Raw genomic sequence first — 27,535 nt, forward strand, 5'->3', positions numbered from 1 at the left:
TACAGACCCAGCCCCTGAACATACTCGTATGAGTAAGTGCCACAATTTGTAGTGCAACAAAAGGCTTTCCTCTTATGACATTTACTGTTTTCTGAGTAACAAGAGCAAATACAGCAGATGATCTTAGTAGGAAAAATTAATGAGAGTTCAGTCTGCAAATATGAGAAAAAAACTTTAGCGCTGCATCTGCCCAGAATTTGATGGCTGGATTCACCCGCCAAAACACGGAAACTATTTCCTGTTTTCAAATCTTTCAACTACAAAAATATCACCAAACTGATGTTTAAGACTATTATTTAAAGACTATTTTTAAAGACTATTTTGATCTTTATTTTGTTCAGTCTTCTTGTTGCTTTTTCTTACCTGATTAACTTGCAGCCTTGGGCCAAGATTAGTATAGATCTCTTTAAGAAGGTCTATTGCTCGGTTTGCAATGTCATCATTTCCCTGAATCACAACCTAGCACAATTGGAAAAAAAAGCATTTACATCTCTTAAAACTTGCTGGTGTAAAAGTGCAAACCAAAACTACTACATAAGAATCTCAACACAACAGTATGTCTAATTATCTTATGAGGTGAAAGGGATTAAAACGCTTAGTTAGAAAATACAATCAATAAAACTTATACTCAAGATGATTATATGAGGAAAAAATAATAATTAATTAGTTTTGAAGTTCAGAGTTGGCGAAAAAGGATTATATTCTATAAATGGAGTAAAAGCACTGTTTATATGTTCATGTTCACATAACATTTCAAATTTTCTCTTGTTTCAGAGAGCAAGAAAACTTCAGATGCTTCAACAAGGTACATCACGAGACAGAATTTTCAAGGATTTAAATGGCTCTGAATGGATGGAAACGGGACAAGCAAATGAATTCTGCTTCTAACCTGATAATCTAAATTTTAATTACTAGTCACCAGGGCTGACAGCAGGTTTTACAGAGAACCCCTGCAGGGCACACAGCTCAAGCCTCATGAGTTTTGCTGATCAGAGTAAGCTGATCCCAAAACTAAAACATGCTAATGTTCTGTGGGGACTCTGTTCACAAACATGAAGTGAATTTATTTGTATAAAAATTGGGATCTACTTTGGTTTTAACTATTATCACCAGGATTAAAATACCCAACCCTTCAAGAAGCCAAAACCAAAACTACTGAAGACTGCTGCTGTACACATTTTACAAACACATAGCCATGACAATCATGCCACAGGGCACCACTGTGGGCTCGAATGCAGCTCTTGAGAAGTAGAAGTACTCTGAAAAAATCAGGTTACAGTTTAAATACTGATGGTTTTCACCAACAGATTTGGCAAGCTTCAGGAAGCTTCAACCTTTCTACTGAAAAGGAAGGTTCTATATTGAGAGAATAGGTGTTATATGGAATCTACAGATCCTACAAAACCACCATGTTTAGTCAAAATGTTGTGGTTATAAGAGGAAGAATCAGACCAGCAATCACTTGGTCTGATCTAGAATCACTTCAGTTTACCCCACTAGAAGGAATGCCATGGAATTAATTAATTACAAATTGCATGAAACAAAGCTTAATTATAATGTGCATGTGAAAAAAAAGAGAAATCTACAAAAAATTCCCCTGGAAGGATCTTTTCTTCTTCAACAGTATTGGCAAATTTTTAATTTCATGTGCATACATAAATATATTTATGTTTCAAATAAGTGTTCATTTAACATCAGTCTGAAAAGTTACCAACTTGCACACTTGCTGGGAAGACAGTGGAGTCAAAAGCCACGTATTTAGTTGGAAAAAGCAGATTTTCCTAATTTCAGTCCATTACTAATAAATTACACATTCCTAAAAGCTTAAAGAGACTGAGAAAGTCTTAGCAGTTAACCTTTCAGATGCTTCCTTCAATTAACTCACCCTCCAAAGGTAGTCTAATCCTATTAATTCCAGGTCATCCATCATATAGGCTCGTCTCTTTGCTACTAGCTTTCCTTCTCGACAGTTCACAGCTTTGAAGAAACGTTCAAAACATTTCATTCCATTTTCTGTTAATAGGGAAGGATCCAGCTGAAGCACATTATTTTCAAAGAAGTCCTTATTAATGTCAGGGTCTAAGTCTGGTTCATCCCCCATTAGTTTGGAATACCATTTAAAACAGGCTTCGCGATCACAAAGATAAACCGCATTTTCTGCTAAACACTTCCATATTTGCTTCGCCTGAGGGGCACAGAGCCACAGCTGACCATCCTTCAATAAAAATCTTGAGCAAAACAAAGAGACAATTAACAGCACTGTCTAATACACAGCCAGAGTCACAATGCAGTAAAAAGTACAGGCACAAAGTTGGATATGCACATTATACATATGTATATATCACAAGTATGAGAACTTTATTTACATCATCAGTCCACTCATAATCAGCCCCATGATATCTTAGTAAGTTTGAATGAATCAAGACCAATCAATTCCAAACAAAAAAAGAACACAATTCAGTAAAACAGTGCCTTGCACAAAAATACCAAGCATTGTTTACATTTTATATACAAAGAAATGCACACTTCCTAATGTACACTATTTAGCTTAAAAATCAGGTTGCAACATACGAGAAAAAATTAATTTTGCAATGATTCACTACGTTTTAAGACTTGATTTAGCAAAATTGCAAAAAAGGTATCATTAGCATGGAGCATAGCCAGAAGCAGAAATCAATGAACTGGAAATTTTTCCTTTTATTTAAGCAAGCTTTTAATTTGTGTTCAATCATTATGAAACAATTATTAAGAACTTCAAACCTGAGAGCTAACACTAAGGATGCTTCTTTAGGAGGAACAAATGATAAAGTTCTTTAGATTAATTTTTATTATTTAAAAATGTTTTATGTATAAGAAATCAGGGACTGAGTTATGGCACTGCTTTTCAGAAATTGCTACATACATATTCTACATTTGACATCCATGGAATTTCATAAATTTCTGTACATTAACAAATAGTGAATTTAAATCAAAGGAAGTTACAGTTTTGAACATGCAGGAGTGATACATTAAGTGTGCTATCCATGTGCTATGGTATAATTTCATTAAAGTTAACACTTCAGTTTAGTTAATGAAAATTCTCAGTAAAATTTTAAAACATAAAAGAAAATATCCTTTAGAAAACAAGGAAAAAATAATTCAAATATAACCGCTCAAGTATTTTTACGCATTTAAAACAAGGTTAAAACCAAGTAGGAAAAAGCTGAGAGAGACTCAGCCTAAAAAGCATCAGCATTCTGCAGCTCTGTGATGAGCAGAGATCTTTTGTTTTCTTATTTTACTCCAACAGGAGCTGGACAAAATCATCCAAATAATTTTTTTATTGCACTTTCTTTCTGGGGCTCAGTTGCTGCCAACACATCATCACTGAGTGAGGAAAATATGTGACAGTTTATGATCATGGATTTAATTCTGGTGTGATACAAGTAAGGACACAAGGCCATATCCCTGCTTGGAATATTTTAAATTTTAAACTAAGTTACCCCAATAGGAATGTAACTGTATACACTGCACACTATATTTAAGTCAGTAAGGTTCTGCACACAGACAGGAAAAAATACAAATCTTAGTGCAGAATAAGATTCCAAATAGTCTAATAAAATTTATTTCATATATCCAACAGCAGCATAAAAGCTCTCCAGGAAAAAAAACCAAACCAAACCAAACCAAAAACATTCAATGTACTTTTGCATCTGAGTTTTGAAAGAAGTTGACAAAACAAACTAAAGCTATCGAAGAGAGAGAAATGCAAAGCATTTTTCTTCAAAAAGCAGTCAAAATATTATTTAAGAAGTCAAACAAATGTTCAAGTTAAAACTCACCGTAAGAAGTTCAGTCGTTCCTGTACTTCCTGCACGTGACTGTATCGGCTTCCTGGTCTCACAGTCTGAGGATCATACTCACCATGCTCTGCAAATAAAACATTTTATTAATTAGACAACACACTCAGAAAAGTGATGCTGATTCCAAAAGACAGGATGTGTTTGAAGACTTGTTACTCTGAATATAATCCAAGCCCAGTCCATTTTCAGTGGGGCGTATGAAAAGCATTTTCAGCAGTCAGCTACCAGTTAATGCTTCTTCCTGTGCTAAACACAGGCAAAGACTCCTGAGGTCTATAATCAAATCAACAATTATGTGCTCATTGTTCAGAATGACGAAAGTGCCACAAAACAATTAAGACCTTGCACTCTACTTATTCAAATAAATTTTTCCTATTTTCAAGTAGTCAGTTTGAAGTCAGAAGTCAGTTGAAAATAGAAGTATACCAAGCATATAACTCAATTATCCAGTGCTTTTTTTCTGAGGATGCTTTAGTTTTGTAACACAGCATCTCTTCCAAAATTTCATTTTTCTCTTTTTTAGGCTTTTTCCTCTCCAGAGGAAATCATGACTCCATTTCTTTGCCACCTTTATACATAGCTATGCACATAACATCACTCAGAGGAAGAAAGTATAAGACCACTTTATTTACTGCAAATTTCCAAAAATAAATCCCAAATGCCTGTAATATTGAGAAGCTTGAAACAGAAGTCATCTTTTGAAAGTAAGGCATGAAGTCAAGTTTTTACCTGCATTTTGTCTACGTTCATCATAATATTTTCTTAACAGCAATTTTGTTCACAGGAACATGGTTTTGGTGTAGTTTTGTTTGGTGCTTGGCTGTTGTTTACATTTTTTAAATTAAAAAGATACAATCTAGATCTGTACCAGCAGTATTTCATCATGATACACTCATTATGACAGCTCCATTATAAACTAATCAATGCTTTATTTTTTATTTGCAAAGATGTACAGATTGCCTTTAACTAAGGTGACCCAGCCATGGTAGACCATCTCACGACAACATCAAGACTAACACTAAAACTTATCTTCAGAGCTGAAAATCAGTATGTCCTATTACATCAGGCAGGGGGTAAAAAGAAGTACATCAGTGCTTCAAAATAAAGAGAAAAATAATTGTCATAAATATTCCTCTCTATATCCAAATGTAAAAGGTACACTACCTTCAATATTGAATGACAGGGGAAACAGAAGACCAGTAGTTAACTAATGTCTGCAAAACTGAAGACATTATGTTCATCAGAAAGCCTTAAAAAATAAATCATAACTTTCATGAAATGATCATAAATGAGCATATTGGCAAAAGGAGAAATGTGAAAAAAAATCTGAATAAATAATATAAAAGTATGTAAACAAAAACTATTTAATAATTAGAAGCAGAAAACCCGTAAAATATGCTGCGTCTCCAGCAGAAAAAAATCAGAGTAGGTAAGCGTATTGCAGAGAAATTAAAATAGATTACTTGAAGTGTTGGGTGTTGAGGGTGGGTTTTTTGTTTGATTTTCATTTGTTGAGGGGGAGGTGGTGGTGTTTGCTTATTTTCACTGTGGGAACTATCTGGGCTTTTTCTTCCTGACTGAAGTTTAATTCACAGACACAACATCAATAGTAGCAATGACAGGAGAAGTCAAATCCAGCTGGCTGCAGACAGGCAGTGTGGACGTACTTCAGAATTCTGAAAAACTCTGAACTACAAAAAAATTCCACTTCCCTAAATATTTTCTGTATCACATTATTTCTACATCTTCCAGATTTATTTTTTACCCTGTACATCCCACAGCAAGTCGAAGTGTAATGTCCTTAAAAATTCCTCTTACACACTGGAGCAGAAAACAACTGGTTGAAAATTTAAGTATAATTAGTGATAAACACACACAGAAGATTATATGGTAAAGTTTCTACCATTTCATTAACACTTTGGATTTTTTATTACTCAGAAAAAGAGAAATAAAGGAGAATTGAAATTTTCAAAAGATCTTTGATAAATCTTTGAAAAGATAAAACTGTGACCTCCTTCAGGACTAAAAAATCCAAGAGCAGCTGTCTCATCTCAAGGAGGACTTTGCAGAGCTGAAGGAAAGGATGAGTTAAAGAGAAAGGAAAACCAGAGAGCAGGGAAAAATTGAGAAATATAGATTAGGCTTCTCTTTACCCTAAAAAGGCAAACATATTAAAGGGGAGTATCCCAGAAAACACTATACATTAGTGAATAACAGAAGACTAGAAACACTGGTTTCCATCACCAAACACAACTAGGGAAGACTTCAAGGAAAACAAACATATGGCAAATTCAGAATTAATTTTAAAATATCCAAATTACATAGTAATTGCAGTGTGAAGTGCCAAGAATATCTGTCAACAACTGGATTTTTTATTTCTATGGCATTTGTTTGACCTGTGCGGTTTGTATCTTTGCCTTGAATTTTCCCCCTCTGCCTCATTCACCTTCTCCAGCCAAGATTAATTCTACAGCTTCCACTTCTTTATGTCTTCACATGCATAATCTTTCTTCCCTTTCCCTTTATTCCCTTTTATTGATATAGCCCCCTGGCATATTTTCTCCCCCTTCATGAAGGCATGGAAGACAAACATCACAGCAGTCTATGTTCTGCTCTATTTAGTATATAAAACTGAAAATTAAAGAGTTTTTGCATAGGAGCTGTGGATTACAGTCTGAGCACAGTATCTGGAACATGAGGAAGATCTCCTGGTTGCCCTTAATAATGTAATAAAGTACCTAATAAAAAACCCCACACTATTATTCTTCTGCTTTTGTACTCTGATACAAACGAGAAGTTCTGCAGCAGCTTCATCTCAAGAAAGAACATTTTAATTGCTTTGTAATTAGATTAAATTTAAACCCTTTACACACTTGTAATTCCTATTGAAGATGTTTGTATCACTGCTTAACTGAGTCACTACAGTTGGGGAGGGGCAGGGCAATGTGGGTTTTTGGGAAAGGAAAAGAATAATGCAAGTCATCAGCCTAATTCTTCAGCCCTCAACAATTTGATATGTAAACAATATTTTCAAAAATGACCTTTTGGCTTGAGAATTAAAAAATAAGATAAATTAAAAATAGTTCCTGCACTAATACTGAGAACAGACCAAATAATTTAGTGTTATTTTAACATTATTAGTGCAATGCTATAATTACTTAAGGTACTTAAATTAGGGTAAACCCCTCCATGTATTCCTGAATAGAGAAATTACGGTTGCAGTACGTAGATTTAACTGAATGTTATTCTCACTGGCCTACACCTCGCTGAAGTGACCATGTTCACAGAGCACCATTATTTACACAAGTCCACAAGGATGTATTTTGGATATCTCTTACATGAAATACATTTATAAATATGCCCATACATACACGCAAAGTATACCCAAATATACACACACATACATGCAAATAAATAAATATATATATATATATATACATACTTAATACTCCAAAACACATGAATTCCAAAAAGGCCCCTTTCCTGTGCACTGGCAGCTACAAACTTTCCAATGTGCAAATATCCTTTCCTCTCTTAATGACCTACATTGAATCCTTCCATAATTGAATCTCTCCAGAACATACTGTGTTATTTTTTGAGATGCAACAGAAAAGCTGCCAGGCTGTTATGAGGCCAGGGTAGAACAGTCCTTGGTTCCAGTCAGTAAAGTCAGTGGTGGGGAAGGAGGAATGTAAATCTCCTCCTTTCACTTCTCTTGGCATAATTTTATATTTAAAGAACTGTGGTCCAGTGTACCAAGTTTCCTGGCTCACCATTCTCCTTCACTTCCATGCTTCTACCTCAGTAGTTAAAGTTAATCCAGAGTAAGAGGGTAAATTCATCAGGAAAGAGCTGGATATAGCCAAAAATACAAAAACACTAACACAATGTGCAGCTCAAGTGCTGCTAATAACAAACACGGTGAGAGAGCCTGAACAGATGTGGGAGCTACAAGGGAAAAAGAAATGGTATCCCTGTGGTTTGAAGTCCTCCCCGACAAATCCCAAATATTGGCTGCAAACTAAGGTAATTAAAGAACTTGTCAAAGGAGCCTTCAAAATTCAAAACTAGAAGTTTACTACTAGAACCTTCCACAAGAAAACTACCCTAGCCTAAGTAGGGCAAGATGATTTTAATCAATCCTCTCATAAACAATGGCTGCCACGTTCTCATATTCTGCTGTAAAAAGAAAAAAATTAGTATTTTAAGCTTTTGTTACCCAGTCACCACAAAAGCTATTAACCCCACAGATGCTTGAAAATTAAACAAATAAACTTTATATTTTTATTATGGGAATTTACTTTTAGCTCTATTTTCAACTGGAGTTCTCCTATAGTCCACAAAGCAACTTTGATGTTAAGACTCACCTTTAGCATACTGCCTCATGCTTTCCATATAGGCAGAGAGGTTTTCTGCAACCAGTGTAACGAGGGCGTGATTGTGCTGAAGTTGATTGATTAAGTCATGTCGGTAAAACACGTGGGGACTTCGCTGAGTTTGACTGAAATTAAAATACAAGTGTTAGAGGAAGAGAAAGAAGCTTTGCACCAAATAGTTAAAAAATCAATTCAAGAGACAAATCTTTGACGAAAGATCCAAATTTTCCTACAATATCTCAAGCAGAACACAGATGAAATTTCTGACAATATTTTTCTATCTTCTGACGTATTAACAGTTCTTACCAGTTACTAAAGCATCTAATTTATGAGGATTTTATGGTTACAATATATATGGAAAACATCAGAGCAATGGGAGCAGCTCAGTGTGCTGGAAGGAGAGTATCTGCAGCAAGACAGAAGATAAATAAACACCTGCCCAAAATGCACAGTAGAGACGCTCAACTACAGTATAACTACAACATGTATAACCCTGGTTTCTCCCACAGCCATCTGATATTCTTTTCTACATTTAACATTATAACACCAAGTAATCTCAATACCCTAGTCAAAGTACACTAGCCAATAACCACACCAATTACTTCAATACTTAAAAAACCCTAAAAATAGTATTGATTTTTTCCTAACAATAACTATGTGGAAAAATGTTGGTACAAGCAAAAAAAACCTGTTACACAGAACATATAACCTAAAAGCTCCCAGAAGAGTTCAAGGAAAGAAATATACCAAATAAATAATTATGTTGGAATTTAAGTGTATTATCAAGACCTGACCAAAATGCTTCTCTTAAACAACACTAGAAATATTCAGACGACAAAAGCAAACTACAGAGAGCTTGTGTCCAGCACCCACATGCCATGAACACTATCAAATTCTAGAGCCTGGAGACTCATCACCTCTGCAGAGCACTCTCCAAGTGTCTCAACTGCTGTAGCTGTAGATCAGAGCAGTGATCTTGGCTGCATAAACCAGAACTGCTCCTCCACAGTGAAGAGAGAAAAAAAGAAAACAAGTGGGTGTCAGGGGGAAGAGCAGCATTCCTCACAGCCACTCAGCTGATCCCATAGCCTGCCCTAAAGAAACAAAGATCTGATTTCCAACCTGTTCTCCTTTCTTTCAACACTTAAACAAGTGGACCTCAGAATTAGCTGAGTGGATTACAGGCAGGAATTCTCATTCTTCCTGGGAAAGAGGGTGTCCATACCACATGGCCTACAGCACTCCACAGTACTTCCACACCTTTAGAGAACAGTGGGGAAGGCAAGAAATCCCAGCTGGAGCATCAGCTGACAGTGATCTTTGCAGCTGATAACCACAATTCACTGTAGATGAAACAGCACAGATAAATTGATTCACTGGCCAAAGATAAGTGTCCATCTGGGTTTAAAAGACAGAAGCCACCAACACACCAGCAATTTTGTTATCTGCAACCAACAGACTTTGGGCTGCTAAGCACTGTGGTTTTCAGAAGATTAAATTTCATAACATGCAGAATTTTCTAAAATAGTTTGAAAAACACTCAAATACCCAGACATTTCTCAGACAGAAAACAAAATGGATGGAAGCACAAAAAAAGAAAACATACAGGACTTCATAGATTCAAAACACTCTCTGTTTTCACTTTAAGAAACTTTCTAATTATGTTTCATTCCATCTCCACCAACCTCCTTACTGAGAATAAAGCAGCAGCAAAACCAGCAAAAGATTGGATGCCTATTTTAGTGGTTACCCAAGATGCTACCTCCAGAGAGAGAACTGCATTCACAAAGGGTAATAGAAAATAAGAACACTGATTATTTGGGAAATACGCATGATCAAACAACTAAAGGAACAAACAGAACCAAGATGGCATGTTTTGTGGAATCAAAGATATTAGAGTGTGTATTTATATTCATAATATTATGTATTTGTATCAGTCTCACACAGTACAGCAAAGCCAAAGCTTTATCAGCAGAAGACTACAGTGTTCTGTGTTAGATATTTTTTATTTCTCTCCTTTCTCAGCCACATGCACAAAGAGTACATTTGCACACAGATCCATCTCAGTTAGCAATGACTTTGAAAAGCTGAATAATTTAAATAACTAGAGTTGTGAGCTGTGAGTTTTAACAGTGATTGTGAGCAACACTTCCAATATTATTTTGATCCACTGCTAGGATGGACTCAAAGGCAAAATTATTGTCTTTAGGCACAGGAAAAAAACCTGATTTGAGAAGAACTTCTAGAATGTTTTCTAGCATTAAGACAAAGTCTATATGCAATTAAAATTTTCCTTATGCATCTAAGGTTAGACTAATATGACATTGTCCCTGGGACACAATCATTTAACCTTTAATATTATTACACATTAGTTACTAGACACTCATTAATGTGCAAAAACTGAGGAGCCTGAAAAATTGAAGCTAACAGCAAAACTCATATTTTCATTGTGTTATACTAAATGGATACCATAAGTCAATGTATAAAAAAATCAAAAACCATTTTGAAAGGGATGACAAAGTATTTTGGATTATGAAAAAGGACATGAGAATGTTTATTTGTTAGGAAAATACTGATAAACTGGCAACGGCAAAATTCCAAACAACTTAATTTAAATGGATTAAAAAGAATTATTTACCTGCACATATAACTCACCCAATATAATACTACATATGTAACTCAGCTTTTGAAGATGACAGTTGTGCCAACTGAACAAATGCTATATACCACTAAAAGAGTGCAGATTATTCAGATAAAAAATCCAAATTGCAGCGACCGATCCCCACAAACTCCACTGCTTAGCGTAAAAAGTGACTTGGAGCATCACTGTTGCCCTAAAGCACTATGAAACCACTGAACTCTCAGTGTTCACTTAATTCTCCTGGGCAAGTCATTTAAGAGACTGGTCTTCTACTGCTCAGATAGATACAGGTCAAACTTAAGCATTTGATATTGGTCTACAGGAAGCTCTACCACCCAACACAGAGAGAATTATGATGATTATCTGTAAACTAAAGGTCAATATTATGAGTAATAAAGGTGACTATTCCTAAGTATTAATAAGCATCTTTGCACCCATAAGAGTCCTTGCACTCACATAAATATTATTTTCTGTTGCAATTCTGGTTTAAGCTGAACTTCCTGACACATGTAGCATTTCTTTGTGATCAGGGAGCTAAATTTTGCCACAGCAATTGTATAACCAATTCATCACTTTGTTCAACTGCATGAGTAACTAGCAACAATTAAAACCTCCCCCTCAAAAGAATTTTTACAGTGCCAATGGCATAAGATAATTTACACAGATTTTTGCCAAGAACAGCAGCACTTCCTGATCTGGACTGAACTTTCCATTGCCAGTGCCAGTCAGCTGACCCACCTCAAAAGAGTAGCATAAAGAATATGTGCTTTGTGACATGTTTTTGAGGCAGTTGTCACAAACACCTGTTTGGACTTATTTTCACTCCAAATTCTAGAAGGATGTTAAAGTTTTAAGTCAAATAAGGGAAGCTGATAGGAAGAGGTATTGTATGCATTACAGTTTCCAAACTCTATCAATATTAAGTTATGAGAAAACTCAGAGGACTGGAAAGTCACTGACTATTTCAACTCAGCACACTTCCTAGTCACCTGGGCAGTAATACCACCTGACTAAAACAACCCCCTCAACAGTATCTTGCTAACAAAGGGTTTTTAAGTTCCTTGATCAAAACTTTCAATTCCAAGTTCACTTTACTACCATATTTGTTTTCAAATTCAGCATAAAAATAAGGTGCTATTACATCCTGCAATGCAGACTGCCCTGAAATCTGAGGAAGATATGGTCAGATTAAAAAAAAAAAAGAGGAGAGACATTCAAACCATTTAACTGTACACAGACCATGCAGGAAACCTATACGACCACAATTAAAAGAAGTTTTGTTCCCCCCAAGATTACTTCGGAGCAGAAACCTAAATCAGTGCCTTGAATGCTTGAAGTGCTTCAGTAATTAATTACTTAAAGCAAAGCATCTTTGTTAAGGCACTGTGATAAAAGCATTCAACTTGAATAACCTTGGTCTGCCTGGATCTTACATCATGAAAAAGGTGAAGGATTCCAGAGAAAACCCTTTTCTGCTAATTGACAGGAACTTTGTGACTTTTTTGGATAAACCTCAAATAATCATCAATGAAGAGCTGTAAGGAATTAAAATATACTGAATATTTGAAAAGAATACTGAATATTTGAAAAGAAAACTCCAGAAGCCAGGAATGCAACATTATCACAGCTCCTGAAAATGCTATCAGTAAGAAGATAGTATTGTGCAAACTGCAGCTTATATTCCTCAACTTTCCCTGATTTGAACCTTCTTGTGAGCTGACTGTAATAGCAACATTGTCTTGAATACTTTATCTGCTCACAAGAACTAAAGCAAAGCAATTGTGCAGCACTGATAAGCCAACAATGGTTTTCAGGAGTATGTAAAAATTCTGATGTGAATATGTGTACTCTTACGGGCTCAGTCTTTCTTACTGAGAAGACATTAAAAATAATTAAAATAATCATGTATACTTTAACAAGTCCAAACTGATAATGGCTTCTCATTATTTCTTCCTTTCAGAAACAAACACCAAATGAATCCCTGACAAAACAAACAAACAAACCCCCCTCACCCCAATAAAACAAATTCCACACTTTTCTAATCTATTCCATTCAGGGGAGAAAATCAATAGAGAATTTCACCCAGACCACAAAGCTACCTTTGATTTTAAGCATTTGAACTTGCAGATGACCTGCAAGAATTTATCATTAAAGAACAAGGATGAGTGGCTATGTTTGTGTATGTATGTGAGTGCATACAGCCACACAGGCAAATAGGTAAAACATATTTCTGCTTTGTAAACTAATTCCATTGTTCGCCATGAATAACTGAAAAAGAAATCCAGATTTTCCACTAGGTCACCATAAAATTATTAAAAACATGTATGAAGAAGCAGTTAATGCTCTCTTACTAAACTCAGGTGTGTGACTTTTTAGACACTATTTATACACACTAGAACAAACTCAAGACCATCTTCCAACACAGGTTATGGTTTTATCTAGATTTTCCAGACCTCTTGCAAAAAAAAAAAAATTAAATTCCAACCCATCCAACTTTTAACAGACAAAATTTTATCTGAATCCCATTCTTACCTCAAGTTCTGTGGTGCTTCACCAAACAAACTGCAAATTTCTCTAATTTGTTTCAGTGCAGGAATGACCCATTTGTCATTTGTGCGAAGCTCTTCTATAAAACGATCTATCCACTGGATCTTTTGTGTATCTCGATCCTTAAAGAACAGCAGTTTATAATCAAAATCAAGCATATCGCAGAACTATCCCAATTCCCTTTCTTTGTTTCTGAGATGGAACACTCTAAGTCAAATACTGGATCACCTGAGTTTTGAAGCATGAAAGCATAACAGAAGTATCTGAGCAGCACTACATGCTGGCAGAAACTAACAGTGTGTTACAAACTGCCTGCACTCAGGCACTACTTAGCACTACTTATTTAACAAGTGTTTAAGTAATTTCCTTTCTTCTTCCATTTATTTCTACTCACTGTCATAAAATATCAAGAAACAATGAGAAACTGTTTCTTAACAGGATGAATAATGGTTCATTTCGAACCATAATTAATTACTACTCTGACAGACTTTCACAGAAGTTTGGGTAGGGAAGGAGAGTGTATAATAAAAATGAAAAGGATCTTGCTAGGTCCTTTCTAACATACAGGACAGATAAGGACTTACTGGCACAAAAAAAACTCAACAAAACCCACTGAAAATTGAAGTCTGGGAAAAACAAAGGGGGTTGCTTTTCCTTTCTCCCTATTTATTTTGGTAGGGTTCTTTTCCAATTCTTCTAGTGTGCTAATTACAGTACATCACCAACTGCAACAAGACAGGCAAACTGATGTATTACGCTCCCTCTCTCCCATTAAAGCACCACTGGTGTTGATTAAAATATGTCCTGTAACATTTTAAAAGTACTAGTTGATAGAACCATACAAATTTATGTAAGCAACACTTTTGTTAAATTACCAAATAGCTTGAATTTTTTGTGGGGTGTGGAAGGAAACTCAGAGACTTATTTCATACTGGTTTACTCACCTGTGAACAGCTGTAATCTAAGATTTTTATATGGGCACTAAGAGCCTGGTCCATGATATCAACTGGCACATCATCACTGTGAGCCAAATTCCACAAAAGGTTCAGCACCTTGTGTGCCATCACACCATCCTTGTCATCCTCTGCAAGGCGACGAATTAACTCCAGCAGCTTCTCACGCTGTTTCTTGCTTGCATTTGTCCAACTTGCCTAAGACAGTATTTAAAAAAAATATTATAGAAGATAACCTGCACTGTTAACAAACAATGTAACAATAAAGTGATGCAACTACATAAAGAACTTTCACATTAATTCCTGTCATTAATAATAAATAGCAAATTAGAGCAAAACATTTGCCAGACACAACTGAAGAGCTCTTCTCTTCAGTATTATATTTACAACTACAGCATATTCGCCTTGAAGCTTAAAAAGAGATGCCTCTTTATTCAAAGATCACAGATGTGTTTGTAAAAGTTAACATTACCATTGACAATTGCACCAAAAATCAGAGAGGACTCAGCTGTTTCTTTTAAATGCTTTCACAAAACTCCAGTGCTTACACTTAAAAGATTACTTAAATAACTTATAATCACTACATACATAAAACTTTAGTATCATTATGCCTCTGAATCAGGCTGAAACACATGATCCCTGCATTACATTAACCTTCTCCTGAGTAAGTTTTCAATATGCCATCACTTCATATCCATCTCAAAGTCAGAGACAACAGTTTACACACAGCATCTCTGACCACTGGGTTAAGTATCTGAACTACAGAACACTAGACTCATATTCACCAAACTACAGGACCACACTAAACAAACCACAAATTGCATGTAAGCCAAAATATGACTACAATGCATTTATCTAAAAAGAGAAAACAGATTCCAAAGCTGGCTTGCATTTTCAAGCAGTACAGCAGATCGTGTCCTGAAAGTGAAACAGTAAAATATGCCAGAGAGCACTACTACTGGAACCTGCAAATAAAAGCCAGTGAATAACATAAACTTTCAGAAACAAGTTGTTTTGTGATTTCAAACAAATCACAGTGTGTTTATAAACATTCAACTTTATCTTCCTGAGACTGTTTCATTTTGTATGTAAGCTAAACAGAGAAAAGTTATTACATGATCAAGAGGAAGTTGGGGGAGCAGGGAACGGAAGTCCTTGATCTCCTCTACTTAAAGATCAAAAGTAGCACTGCCCAGTAAACCTGACAAAACCTACTCTAATGCCAGGAAAAAAACATAATTTACTAAATCACCATCACTTCTTAATTTGGAACAAATGCAAAAAGGTATATAAGACAAATAACTTGTTTTATTTGGAAAATTCTATATTCCTAGAATTGCTAAATGTAACTTTAATACTACAGGCTTCACAGACCTGCATTATCCTGAAGTGTTCAAACCAGAAAACAAAACTGTCTACTAAACAAAAATAAGAGGCCTTTGTTTTAGACAGGAAGTAAACAGAAAACCTCACAAGGAGTACTCATTAAAGAACAGCCTTTCTAGAATTAAATATTACAGACTCTTGCTACACATTAAGAAGTCTTTTAATATACAGAAAATGAGCAAATCTAAAAGAAGAAAGACAGTGAAAAAGCCACAAATTTACACACACCCTCACAACCCGTTTCCTGAATACAGTCAAAACACAAAATTACCTTAAAACAATCAAACAGGTGATCAAGCTGTTCAGGAGAGAAATCCCAAGCTAATTTTGCAAGGAGATCATGTACATTTTTTACAATGGCTTCATGTTTTCCTGCCTGTCAGGAAGAAAAAAAAAATCCACCAACAATTCATATTAAGTCAAGCAGCAAGACATTCTACAGAATTTTTATAAGGAAGACTATTAAAGGTGGCCAGTAAGAAAAGCCGATGGTGTGGGAGCAGCACAGCAAACTGAATACTTCACTGGGAATTCACAATATTTAGATCTCCCTTTTAAGTGTTAGTATTTAAGTGTGCTTTGTATGTGTGCACACAAGTATTTATTTAGACCATAAATACTGCAGCATCAAAATATTTATTTTTTTATTCCTGCTACAAAATCAAACTGGGACAGAGGACAGTAAAATCTAAAAGGGTATTTCAACGTACAAACTGGAATTTTTATATTGCTTTGTGAGGGTTTTTTTGGTTAGGGGCTTTTTAATAAAAAATTACTCAAAATCCACTTCTGAATTTCATTGAGGTATTTTAAGGTGTAAACCAATTTCTAGTATTTCACCAGTTTCTCAGGCTGAAGTACCTCCTTTGTGTAAGTGGATTCACAGACAAGTACAGCCTTCTATTACAGACAACTTGATACCAGACAATGTTTTGAAGTCCAGCAGCTTTTAAACTTACAAATCCAGCAATGAAACAACTAAGGACAAGATGTTGAGTTTTGTACTAGACACAGTTTTAACTAAGAGTGTGATGTACATCAGAATTTTGACATTTAAGGAGGAAGACAATGAGGGCAAAACAAGTTAGTTCCATTTAACTCCAAGCATGAAGAACATTTTCTGCCCAGACTGGAAAACACATCCTGTACTGTACATCTGCAGCCAAAACCAACAAATGTGGACTATGACAATCAATAGCTGTTTTACTGCAGAAATTTTTGTTGTAAGTGAGAAATAAACAATGCAAAACAAATACCTAGAATACACATTCTGGTGTAATTAATCTTGTACACTATTAAAAATACATGTATAAGCACTTTTGAAATTTAATTCCTGCTAAAAGCTTTAGTCAGTAATTTAAAACCAAAACTAAAAACCAAACCCAGACTAATAGCTTTGTTACATGCTGTGTCTTAAATTCTTTATAAGGTGTCATAAATTTTTGTTTTAAAAAAAGTAATTTTAAGTAGTAATGTTTGTTTTCACATTAATGGGTCAGATTACAAGAGGGGGAATTACTAAACCCATAATTCCACTTGACTTTGGAAAACATCATGTAATTTTTTTCCTCTTACCAGACCATTTCCTGGATAGAAAGAAAAACTGAGAGCATGCAAGGCAGAAAGAGCATCTATAATACAGAAATATGGCCAGCTCCTGGAGGGAGCAAGAATAATGCAGGTAGCAACCTTGATTTGGGAGGTTTTTAACAGATATGGGGAAGCTGTGAAGCACTGAAGGGTCTCAGGAAGCAAAACCAGACAGTGGGAGGAGGTAAGGAACCTGGTGTGCGACCTGCCAGCTTGCTGCCTGTGAAGTTCCAGTTAAATACTCCAGAACGTAAGTCATGAGACCTCAACCTCTGCCATTCTGTATTTTGTACAGCTTGATCTTCCCCTGCAACTTAATGCTTGCATTTAGAAACTTACAACGTTATTCCTTTAATCAAATACACTCCTATATTGTGAGCACTGGCTTGGTAAGACATGAAAACAATAAAATTAAAACTTAGGTTGCCTTTGAAAGGCAAAAGCAGCATAATTGCATTACTTTTAGTAATACTAAAAGAGTCTCAGGTGCAGGCTCACCCTCTAAAGCCAGGCAGCAACACAAGTGCTTGAGCCTGAAAGCAAAACCTCCTCACTGCTGCACTGAGGCTGAGCTAAAATAGCTTGTTATATAAAGCTACACAGTAAATCAACTCCTCACTACTGAATTTCATGCCCCAGCTGCTCTCAGGAGCAGTCATTTAATAAGAACTTCTAAAAACTACTATACACAGGGAGTAGTGAAGTAGGTGAAAATCATTCTGTATTAGCAAATTTTAGTATTCTTAATTTTTAGTCCATTACAATCCCATGGCTAAAGCCACAGTGAAACCATCCACCTGAATAAGAGTTACTTTCACACAAAAAAAGTACAGGGCAAAATTACAGCCAGAGCACTGCAGTAGCCACCTACTTGAAAACATAAGAAGTGAGCAGAGCAAGCTGGGTATTTAAGGTCATGGAACATTCCTTCTGAAATTACTCCTATTTGCTCCTAATTTTTTTTTTCCACTGGTAAGGTGGGCAATCCCCATTTTTTAAGGGTTGCACGATGTATTTGCATTTTCTTGGAAGGGCAGAAAGTTTGACTTACACTAGCTTATACACATGTCCTATTTCCAAGCACTAGGAGCAAGGTAATTGCTTGGAAGACTTTTTTCCCCAAATTTCAGATTTTTTCTCCTCTTATTAAAAGCGAGGCTCTAAAATATGTAAAAGAGGCCTACTAACAGCAAACTAACCTCTCAAAGTTTTCTGGGTTTTGTTTTTTTCCCCCCACAGATATCTTGTAGTCTGGAAAGATCTATAGACTGCAGGCTGAAAACTAAGAGTATGATCCCAGACCTTAATTCAAGTAATCTGTGTATTGCTCTGCTACATGATGGACTTTGTTTCTTAACAGGACGTTGGGATAATAAGAAAAGACTATTGAGTTTCAGTCTGTGCAGTTACTGCCATGCTGGAACTGAAGCCTAGGCATGATGAAATTACTTCTAACACCAGAGATCTCTCCTACATCACCTGTGTTATAAATGTAACCTGAAAATAAGTCCACTTAAGCCAAACTGTTATACTCCCAGAAGAGCATGAACACATGTAAACTGTGTTACCAAAATAACCAAACTTGTATTGGCCTTTGTCAAGGTATAACCCAGCTGGCAAATGAGCACCACAGAGCTGCTCATTCAACTCTCCACTCCACAGTGCCATGAGGGAAGAGAGTGACAAGACTGAAAGTGAGAAAACTCAGAGTTGAGATAACATAGTTAGTACAGAAGCTGCTATGGAGAAATGTAACTGTCCCTGCTCAAATCAGTACAGCCCTCCCTCCCTGCCTTGGAAACCAGAGTTAGCCTTCCTACACTTGAAGGACTGGCCTGAAGACTTTTTTGTACAATCAAAGTCTCACTACCCATTATTTATTTTTCAATCCTATTTTTAAAAAATTTATGTATACTTGGTAATTCTCAATGATTTTGTCTCTCCAGCTGCCCAGTCTGTGTATTAAAATCATGCAGCTCACAGCTAGGGAAATCCACCTCCCCAGCTGTCTAAGTAAAAAAAATCAATATTGCAAAATTTGTAACTTTTCAAAAATCATTATTACAACACAAGGAAAAGAACTTGCAGTTAAATAACTTCCAGAACAGTCATTACTATAAGCCTTACTAGTCACACTCTGCCCAGGAAAAACTTACACACCTGCATGGAAGTCAGAGATTAGCAACACATATTTCTCCATGCATTTTAAAATACTAAGCTATCGTGTATCATGCCTCTGCTCAATGTTGAAGGTTTGTTAATATTTAAAAAGGATCACCTCTGCACCATATTCTGAACTGTTCCCTCAGGCTTTACATATATGTGTGGCTGACCCCTTCCACTGGAGACACCTCAAGTGACAATTTTAAGCTCCAAGACCCCAAAAAAAAACCCACCATTTCACCTCAAATTTTCTTTAGCTTTGTCTAACTCAGAGCAGAAGCAGCCCAGGTTCTCTTCTCAATACGACATACAAGGAGATGCCTCCTGTGCAGCAGCAGACAAGCAGCTGAATTATTTACCTGTGCAGCCCAAATGTTGTCAAGATCCTGCAAAGTGAGAGCTTTCTCTTTGATGACAAACCGGAGAATTTTCTCAAGTTTTTCTACATATTGAGGTTGATGAAGACTATCTCTTAATACAATTGATAAAATGTTGTTCTGCTGGATCCATTCCTGAATATAAAAAGAAAATAGTGCCATCTCAAATTATTCAGGTGCCATCATTAATATTTAAACTACAAAACAAAAATCCAACCTGTTACAGATTAAAAAAGATGCAGCACAAAAGAAAGGCTTTCATCTTTAATTTCCTATCTCAAAAAAAAAAAAATCACCATTAAAAAAATCCAACATATTTCTGGATTATTATTGGAAAATGTTCAAACAATTTCAAAGATAAGAAGCCAACATGAAGAGGAGTTAACTCTTCTATTCAAGCAACAAAATTTTTATCTTCCAATTCACAGTCATTAAGTATCAAAACCAAATTGTTTAAGACACATCCAACTCTAGTGGTACACCTACAGCATACCCCATAAAAAAGACTTAAACAAGGACTGAAATATAAAAATTATTATTTAAGTACTGCCACTTTTAGGGTTTTTAAAATGTTTCTAATTGAACCAGAGGCAAATATTCAAGTCATATTTAAGGAGATGCAATTTTCTCAGTGGTGCTACTGACACAGTCAAACCATTTTGTTCCAAGTGAAGCAAAGCAAGATGTGCTCTGAGCTCTGACAGCGAAAACAAACATCCACAGCATCATCACTTCCAACACTGTCCTTGATCAGACTTACAATATTCAAGCTGGTCTCACAAAATAATGAAATCTAGACATTTTCAGTTAAAAACACAGGTCTTCTATGAGATGCCAAACTGTAGGAAATGTGGAAAAAAGAGACCTATTTCCTCCTATTGCTTTAAAAAGTCAAAACTGCAATTATTTTTTCTTGTCAGATGTCCTTTTGCAGATTACAAACCTTGCAACAGGTAGCCAGACAGAAAGATGGGGCAGAACAGTGTAAAAAACACCTAACAGAACTAGATTTCACAAAAATTAAGAGAAAATAGTTCTTTTTTCAGTTTGATAATTGCTTATTTTCATATTTCCCTATACATTCAAGCAACAGTATTCATAATACAAAAATATTGATTAAAAGAAAAATGTGGTATCTAGAATTTTCTGTACTGAAGCATCCAGCTTCTGAAATGTGAGAAGCAGAGTAATCACTTAGAACTCTAATGAGAAAAAGTTGAAGCACCAAACCCAGACTATATCCTTATTAAAACAACCACTACATTTCTAGTTACTGTGACACTGAAGTTCCATATGTATCACACTTGTTTTATCTAGGTTTCTCTGGGCTTTTTAAAATTCTATATGAAACACACACTATCCAAGGATCCATTTTTGAGCCATGATTTTAGCAGCACTGAAAAATAATTCTCAACAGCAGCTTTGACACACTGCAGCATTTTTTTATAGAAAGGCTACTATAAAGTGCTTTATTACCATGACATGATGCCTAATGTTTCTAGCACTGTATATGAAAATAAACAGTGTGTGCTGGATCCACACTATAGAGCTACTTCTACAGTTGAAGTACAAAGGAGAAACCAAATCTATGCAATGAACTCCACTGAAAAGGAGCACTTACTGCCATTCTTTCAGCTGTGAGCCACTCTTCCTCTTCAGGATTACCATGTCGATGAGTGTAGTATGACACACTGGATATTACTTTGTTAACTTCATTTAGTGCATTCATTTTACCATTGAAAGAGGAAATTTGTAACAACCTGTGAGAAAAATTTAATGTAAGAAGTGTGGAAAAAAATGTCACCACTGGCATATTATATTAGGAGTGGCATCTTACCTAAGAATCATTTTTAACCTAAATATTTCTAAATTTTTTACAGTTTCTTCTTGTCCTGGAACTCTTGAAGCTAAGTTCTTTAGAGATTTGATTATCATTGACAGAGCATCATTTTTGGCTTCATTCTTTGCTTCTTTTTTCAGTTCATCATCTGTTAAATTTTCTAAAAACTGCGGAACCATTTCTATAATTGGAAGGAAGTATTTCTTCACTGTATGTAATGTTAAAAATTCAAAACATTGTCCAAATGGCCTAAAAAACAAAGAAAAACAGGGAAGTGTCATAATCAATAGTCAAGCAACATTATGATAATAAGGTGCAATTAATTTAAGAAACTCGTATCTTAGAAGCACATGAAATGGTGAAGGCAGACACAAACAGCTGAAGAGATGAAGTGAAAGGAAGTGCTTCAATAAAAGTCTTAAGCTTTCTGCTAACATAGTATTTTATACTGAATTCAACTTTTGCAAATGCATAAATCATTATTTAGAAAAAAACTTACTTGATGAGAGCTGCAATGATCTGAACATTCAATGCTGATCCACTCATGAATCGATCATGCAAGACCTGAAATCCATTTAATGTGCCAAACTTGTTGATAAGATCTACTAGCCAACCCTGTAATAAAACAAACAGTTATTTTCTGGTATTAAAAAAGTACCATCTAGAAATACTTTCAAGTACCTTTTAATAACAACATTTACTTTAAAACAGTTTTTACACAGTTTACATATTCAGTTTTAAGGAAATGCTCAGAAACAGGCAACAAGATCTTTTCTGTTATCATGTCAAAGAGCAGATGCTGTGGATGAGCTACTCAAAAAATTTATTTAGGAATAAAACTGACTATAATTTAGGTCCAGTTTTAGCTGGTTAATAATTACACAAAGTCTGACAGTTCTGGTATTTTTTCTTTCTCCTGGATGTGATAATGTCACATATAAATACATTAAGAATGCAAAGTAACATTCTTCTAAACACAACTAGCAATGCAAGGGAAGTCCAAGGACAGCAAAGTTTTTTATCCTTGGTTCTCACAAGTAAATAGTCAGCAGTTCAATTAAAGAAAAAAAAATTAAAAAAACTAAAAAACACCCACCCTTAAAAAAACCCTGTATGTGTATATATATATATATATATATATATATATAAAGAATAAAATTCAGTTAACTCCTGAAGTCTTATCAGTGCCATTTGGAGATCAATTCTGAAAACTTCAGACTCAAGAACCAGGACAGATTGCTAATCTTCACTTCCAGTTAAAAAATGAAACAACAAAAACAAAACCCCAAGAAACCACAACTACAAAACACAAACAAGAAAAAACCCAAACAAACAAAAAACCCAAACCTTCAACATCCCTCCAAAAGAAAACCAAATCAAACCAAACCAAAACCACTGAAAAAACCACACTGACAGTGGTTATCACAAGTCCAATTAAAAAACATTTCTTCCACCAGTGGAAACTGCAAGGAAGAGAAAATTCCTAATTTATCACATAATCTCCTCCTCAAAGTGTGTCACCTACAAAATTTCATGTTAAGAGAGAAGGTAAATCCATCAACTGGCAAATGTAAGCAAGCCAATTAACACAGTAGGAATGGCATTCCAGCAGAGTTGTGCCAGCTTACCACAGAAACAGGTGACACAGTTGGATGGTGGACAGGAAGAGTAAGAAGGGGAAATGTACATTAAATCAGGATTCAAAACCAACAGAACATCTGAGTGATAGATGAATGAAGAGGGCTTTTGGCCCCCACTCTAAGAACACTTCTCTACAGCTGCTGTGTCATTAGGTAACACTGCACAGAATAAAACACAGGGGTCTGGAAAGGCTCTCACACCTTTGGTGATCGTGGGTCAGGAGGACGGGCATAGAGTTCATCTTCAGCGAGCTGGACTCCTGCAGGAACTGTTTCTGAGGGACGAGTACCATTGTATAGATGGAATTTGCAGTGAGGATTTAAGGCCATGGCAAGAAGTTCAAGAAGGGGAAACCAATCTTGGGACAGCTTGGCCACACAGAGTTCCACTAGTCTATGAGTGTTGTTAATAATACATCTCTGTTAATAAAAAAACCAAAAACAAGTAAGAATGTGGCAGGGGACTGTACAATGAATATGAACTATAAACTCAGAACATACACGGTTTCAGTCCTCTCCAAATCATCTCTTATGTTTTATTTCCTTTCAAAACTCTGGAGGCAATAAAGTGAAACACTGACAGAAAGATGACTCCCCACTGCCTGTCCAGATCCATGCATACAAGAGTTTTCTCACAACTCACTACTGAGTTTCAATGATTAGCTCCAGTTTTTACAGTCTTCCCCTAATCACAATGGCAGTCTATTTCCTTTTTAAATTACCATGCTGTTTAGAAAAACAACTTTAAAAACTCACATGAATTTCAAACTTCCAGCCGCTCACTGCCTCATCTGTAAGGATTTTTGTGAAGGATATTGTTAACCCATCTCGAAAAAATCGCTGGCATGCTTCACTTTTGACATCAAGGCCTATTTAAAATAAGAAAGAACAACAAACTATTAGACATAGAATTTCATTAGTTGTTACATGAACATTTTACAGGCTGAAAGCAGAGATTTGGTGTCCTGGTGTTGCTAAGTTCTTCTCAGTAGCTCATATAGGGCTGTGTTTTGATTTGGGCTGGAAACAGTGTTGGTAACCCAGGGATATTTTCTTTAGTGCTGAGCAGGGCTCTCACATCCAAGGTTTTCCTGCTTCTCACACCACCCTGCCAAGAAGTAAGCTGGGGGTGCACAAGGATTTGGGAGGGGATACAGTCAGGACAGCTGAGCCTAAAGGACCACAGGGATATCCTGGACCATATGGTGTCATGATCAGCCTACAGAGCTGAGGAAGAAGGAAGGGGGAGATGTTTGAAGTGATGTTGTCTGTCTCCCCAAGTCACTGTCACATGTGATGGAGCTCTGCTGCCCTGGGGATGGCTGAACACCCATGGGAAGTGGTGCAGGAATTCCTTGGTTTGCTTTGCTGACACAGAAGGCTTTTGTTTTACCTCTTAAACTGTCTTTATCCCAACCCATGAGTTTTTTAACTTTTCCCTTTCTGATTCTCTCCCCCAGCCCAGCAGAGGGGCAGTGAGCAAGTGGCTGTGTGGTGCTCAGCTGCTGGCTGGGGTGAAATCACAACATTTGGACTTCAAAGGTTTGGTGTTTAAAGTTTCAGAACCGATTCTAAACAACTCTTGGCTGAAAACAAAGTTACATAAGCTTAAATGGACAAAAAACTTGATGGATTATGTTCTAGTAAAACCACCTCAAAAAATTACACTCCTTCACATAATTTTTAAATTGTTTTTAAAAACATGTAATTTGGGTTGGTTTTTCCCCCATGTTTACAACATACTTCAATAGATATACTAGCAAAAATAAGAGTAAGTACAGTCTTTATCTTCCATTCTTCTTTATGTTCTCTCTTATCTACTTGCTAACAGCAAAACCAGTGAGTGAAGAGAGGTAAAAATGCCCATGTCAAGGAAATGCAGAAGATACAGCTTCAGTAAGGAACTCAGTAGTTGTCCCACAGAAATGCAGATAAATCATCTTGAGAGAGATGGAGATTATCTTTAAAGGGTGCTGGAAACAGCTCCCATTGCTGGGCTGGCCTAACTTTCGGATGCACACGTGCCCATGCACACACAGATTTAATTTTTTTTGTCCCTAGGGCCTCCCTCTCATTCCCATTCTGTGCAATTCATCAAAAAAACAGATTTGGGATCAAGTCTGAAGGTTTACTTTGTGTAGTGAAATCTCATTTCAGTTTAAGTTAGTTATAAATTCCAGAAATTGCCTTGCATCTTGCTTGCGTGTGTCATGTGGAAAAGTTCTGGCAGCATGTTAAAAAATGAGTGTAAATGTTAGGAGCAAGAAAATCCTTCTGAAAGAAAGAGTGGAGAATATTCTTGCCTATAAAAAACAAAAGCCTTAGAATAAACAATTTTTTTATTTTTTAAATTTATAGTATCCATTTTACCAGGGCATTTACTTCTAAAACAAATCTCATTACTGAAAGTACTCCATAAGTATTCCAGATTTATTGCGAAGATAAACATCAGTCTAGCTATTAAATGCTCTTTTTCAAATAGGTTTTCTTCTATTAGCAAGTAACTCCAGACTATCTGTTGATAGTTGCATGGCTCATTGTTTAACAAAGAATAATACATCGATGACTACACATAAAAAGACAATTTTCCATAAATGGGTGCATCTGCCAGGAATAATGCAAGTCACAGTCTAACAGGATTCACACTACTCTGTCAAATTCACTCCTTTCACTTGAAGGTGGTAATGCTGACATTTCATTCATGTAAGTACTTGCAATTAGTTTAGTTACATCCAACTGTAGTTCCCGAAAAGATTTAAAGATGATGCAAATATCACTCTGATTTTATAGCCAGGGTCACAAAGAAGTAGCTACCCTGAAGCCATTCCAGAATGCTGATGGCCATAGGCTGTGTTAGGAATAAAAGGCTTTTAAGAGCCCTGACCACAAGAAAACAGCGCCTGCAAAAACATGTAGTGGGGTCTTTCTAGGTTTTGTTGCTTCACAATTTAAATAGGATACAGTCAGAAATACAGAGTTTATGTAATTCAAAAGCTGGTTATTTTTCAGTATATCCTTTCGGTTCCTCCTTTTAGAAACCGATCTTGTCAGAATATGACAGGTAGCAAGGGGTTGAATTTTAGGTGTTACTGAGATAATGGAGCAGTTTAATCTATAAAGAAATATATACAACCAAACCATTTCTATTGCTTCTCTATATATACCCCACTCTCAAACAGTGTCTGCCAAGCTCTGAGCTACCAAAACAGTGTCAGTTACACCCTATCATATTCCTTGGGAACGGGAAGTTATTTAAAAGGAACCATGTTAGCCATCACGTAACTTCAAGTAGCAAAAAACCCTCCAAAAATCTAGGATGAAGCTGTAAAGACACAGTCAACAACCACTTTTAAGAGCTTTGCTTTCCTCCTTATCCAATAATCCTAGCATTTACACACAGCAATTCATCTAGAGGGCAAGAGGAAAACATAAGTAGCAACATAGAAGTACTTAGAATTACACACCAACACCTTAATTAAAATCCAAGTGCAAAAGCATATGAATACATTTCCACTGGTTTTCACAACTTCAAGAGAAAATAAGCTTTTCTTCTGGGGAACTTTCAAACTAAGCCTGATGCTTTGGGGAAGTACACTGATGTCAGGAGTAGTTAAGAAATCTCATTCTGCTCTTACTACTTTACTGCATTGACAGCTTTTAAGTTTTGGGTTGTTTTTCTTTTTAAAGGTGACTTAACAGCTGGCAGAATATACTTCTTCTCTCTCACAAATCACAAGCAGAGAATTTCTTCTTACTGCACTGTTCCAACAACGCAGACACAAAGGTGGCTGCACTTTCTCTTGAAAAGCTGGCATTCTTTTCCCTTCAGAACAGATGTGATCCCTTGAACATCCTACACTTGCTTGAGGATTCCTGCCAGACCCAGCTACACACAAAGCCATCAATTCCAAGCACAACTACAGCTGAAAAATCAGTGTTGGCAACAGTATGTCGTGATCTCTGCTGGATCACAAGGATGCACCCTAACTTTTGCTTCTCCATAGAATGCTCCAAAGCAAAAAAGACTTAACAATCAAGACAACCCAGAATATCGTGAACACAATCAGCTTTTTAGTCTTAAAGCTGCCTAAGAATAACATTTATTGACATGGAAATGAAGTTTCCATGGGCCAGCACCTATGGAGAAGAAAGAGCAGGCACTTTGTATAACGCTATATTC

General features: G+C 36.0%; 1 protein-coding gene across 2 annotated transcripts in view; it reads right to left on the bottom strand.

Moving 5' to 3' along the window:
* USP9X (ubiquitin specific peptidase 9 X-linked) overlaps positions 1-27,535 on the bottom strand; it is a 101,163-nt gene that overhangs the window by 44,673 nt on the left and 28,955 nt on the right. For both annotated transcript variants that reach the window (XM_084201478.1, XM_084201477.1), the window contains exons 5-17: positions 24,112-24,224; positions 23,557-23,775; positions 22,215-22,330; positions 21,713-21,964; positions 21,497-21,635; positions 19,858-20,010; positions 16,017-16,121; positions 14,351-14,557; positions 13,392-13,528; positions 8,210-8,343; positions 3,822-3,909; positions 1,886-2,228; positions 364-459 (exon numbers count right to left, since the gene is read on the bottom strand). In XM_084201478.1, coding sequence (XP_084057604.1) covers positions 364-459; positions 1,886-2,228; positions 3,822-3,909; positions 8,210-8,343; positions 13,392-13,528; positions 14,351-14,557; positions 16,017-16,121; positions 19,858-20,010; positions 21,497-21,635; positions 21,713-21,964; positions 22,215-22,330; positions 23,557-23,775; positions 24,112-24,224 — 2,102 coding nt within the window. The remainder of the gene's footprint in view (positions 1-363; positions 460-1,885; positions 2,229-3,821; positions 3,910-8,209; positions 8,344-13,391; positions 13,529-14,350; positions 14,558-16,016; positions 16,122-19,857; positions 20,011-21,496; positions 21,636-21,712; positions 21,965-22,214; positions 22,331-23,556; positions 23,776-24,111; positions 24,225-27,535) is intronic.

This window comes from Fringilla coelebs, assembly GCF_963513975.1.
Source record: "Fringilla coelebs genome assembly, chromosome: 2".
In the NCBI taxonomy this organism is placed as follows: domain Eukaryota; kingdom Metazoa; phylum Chordata; class Aves; order Passeriformes; family Fringillidae; genus Fringilla; species Fringilla coelebs.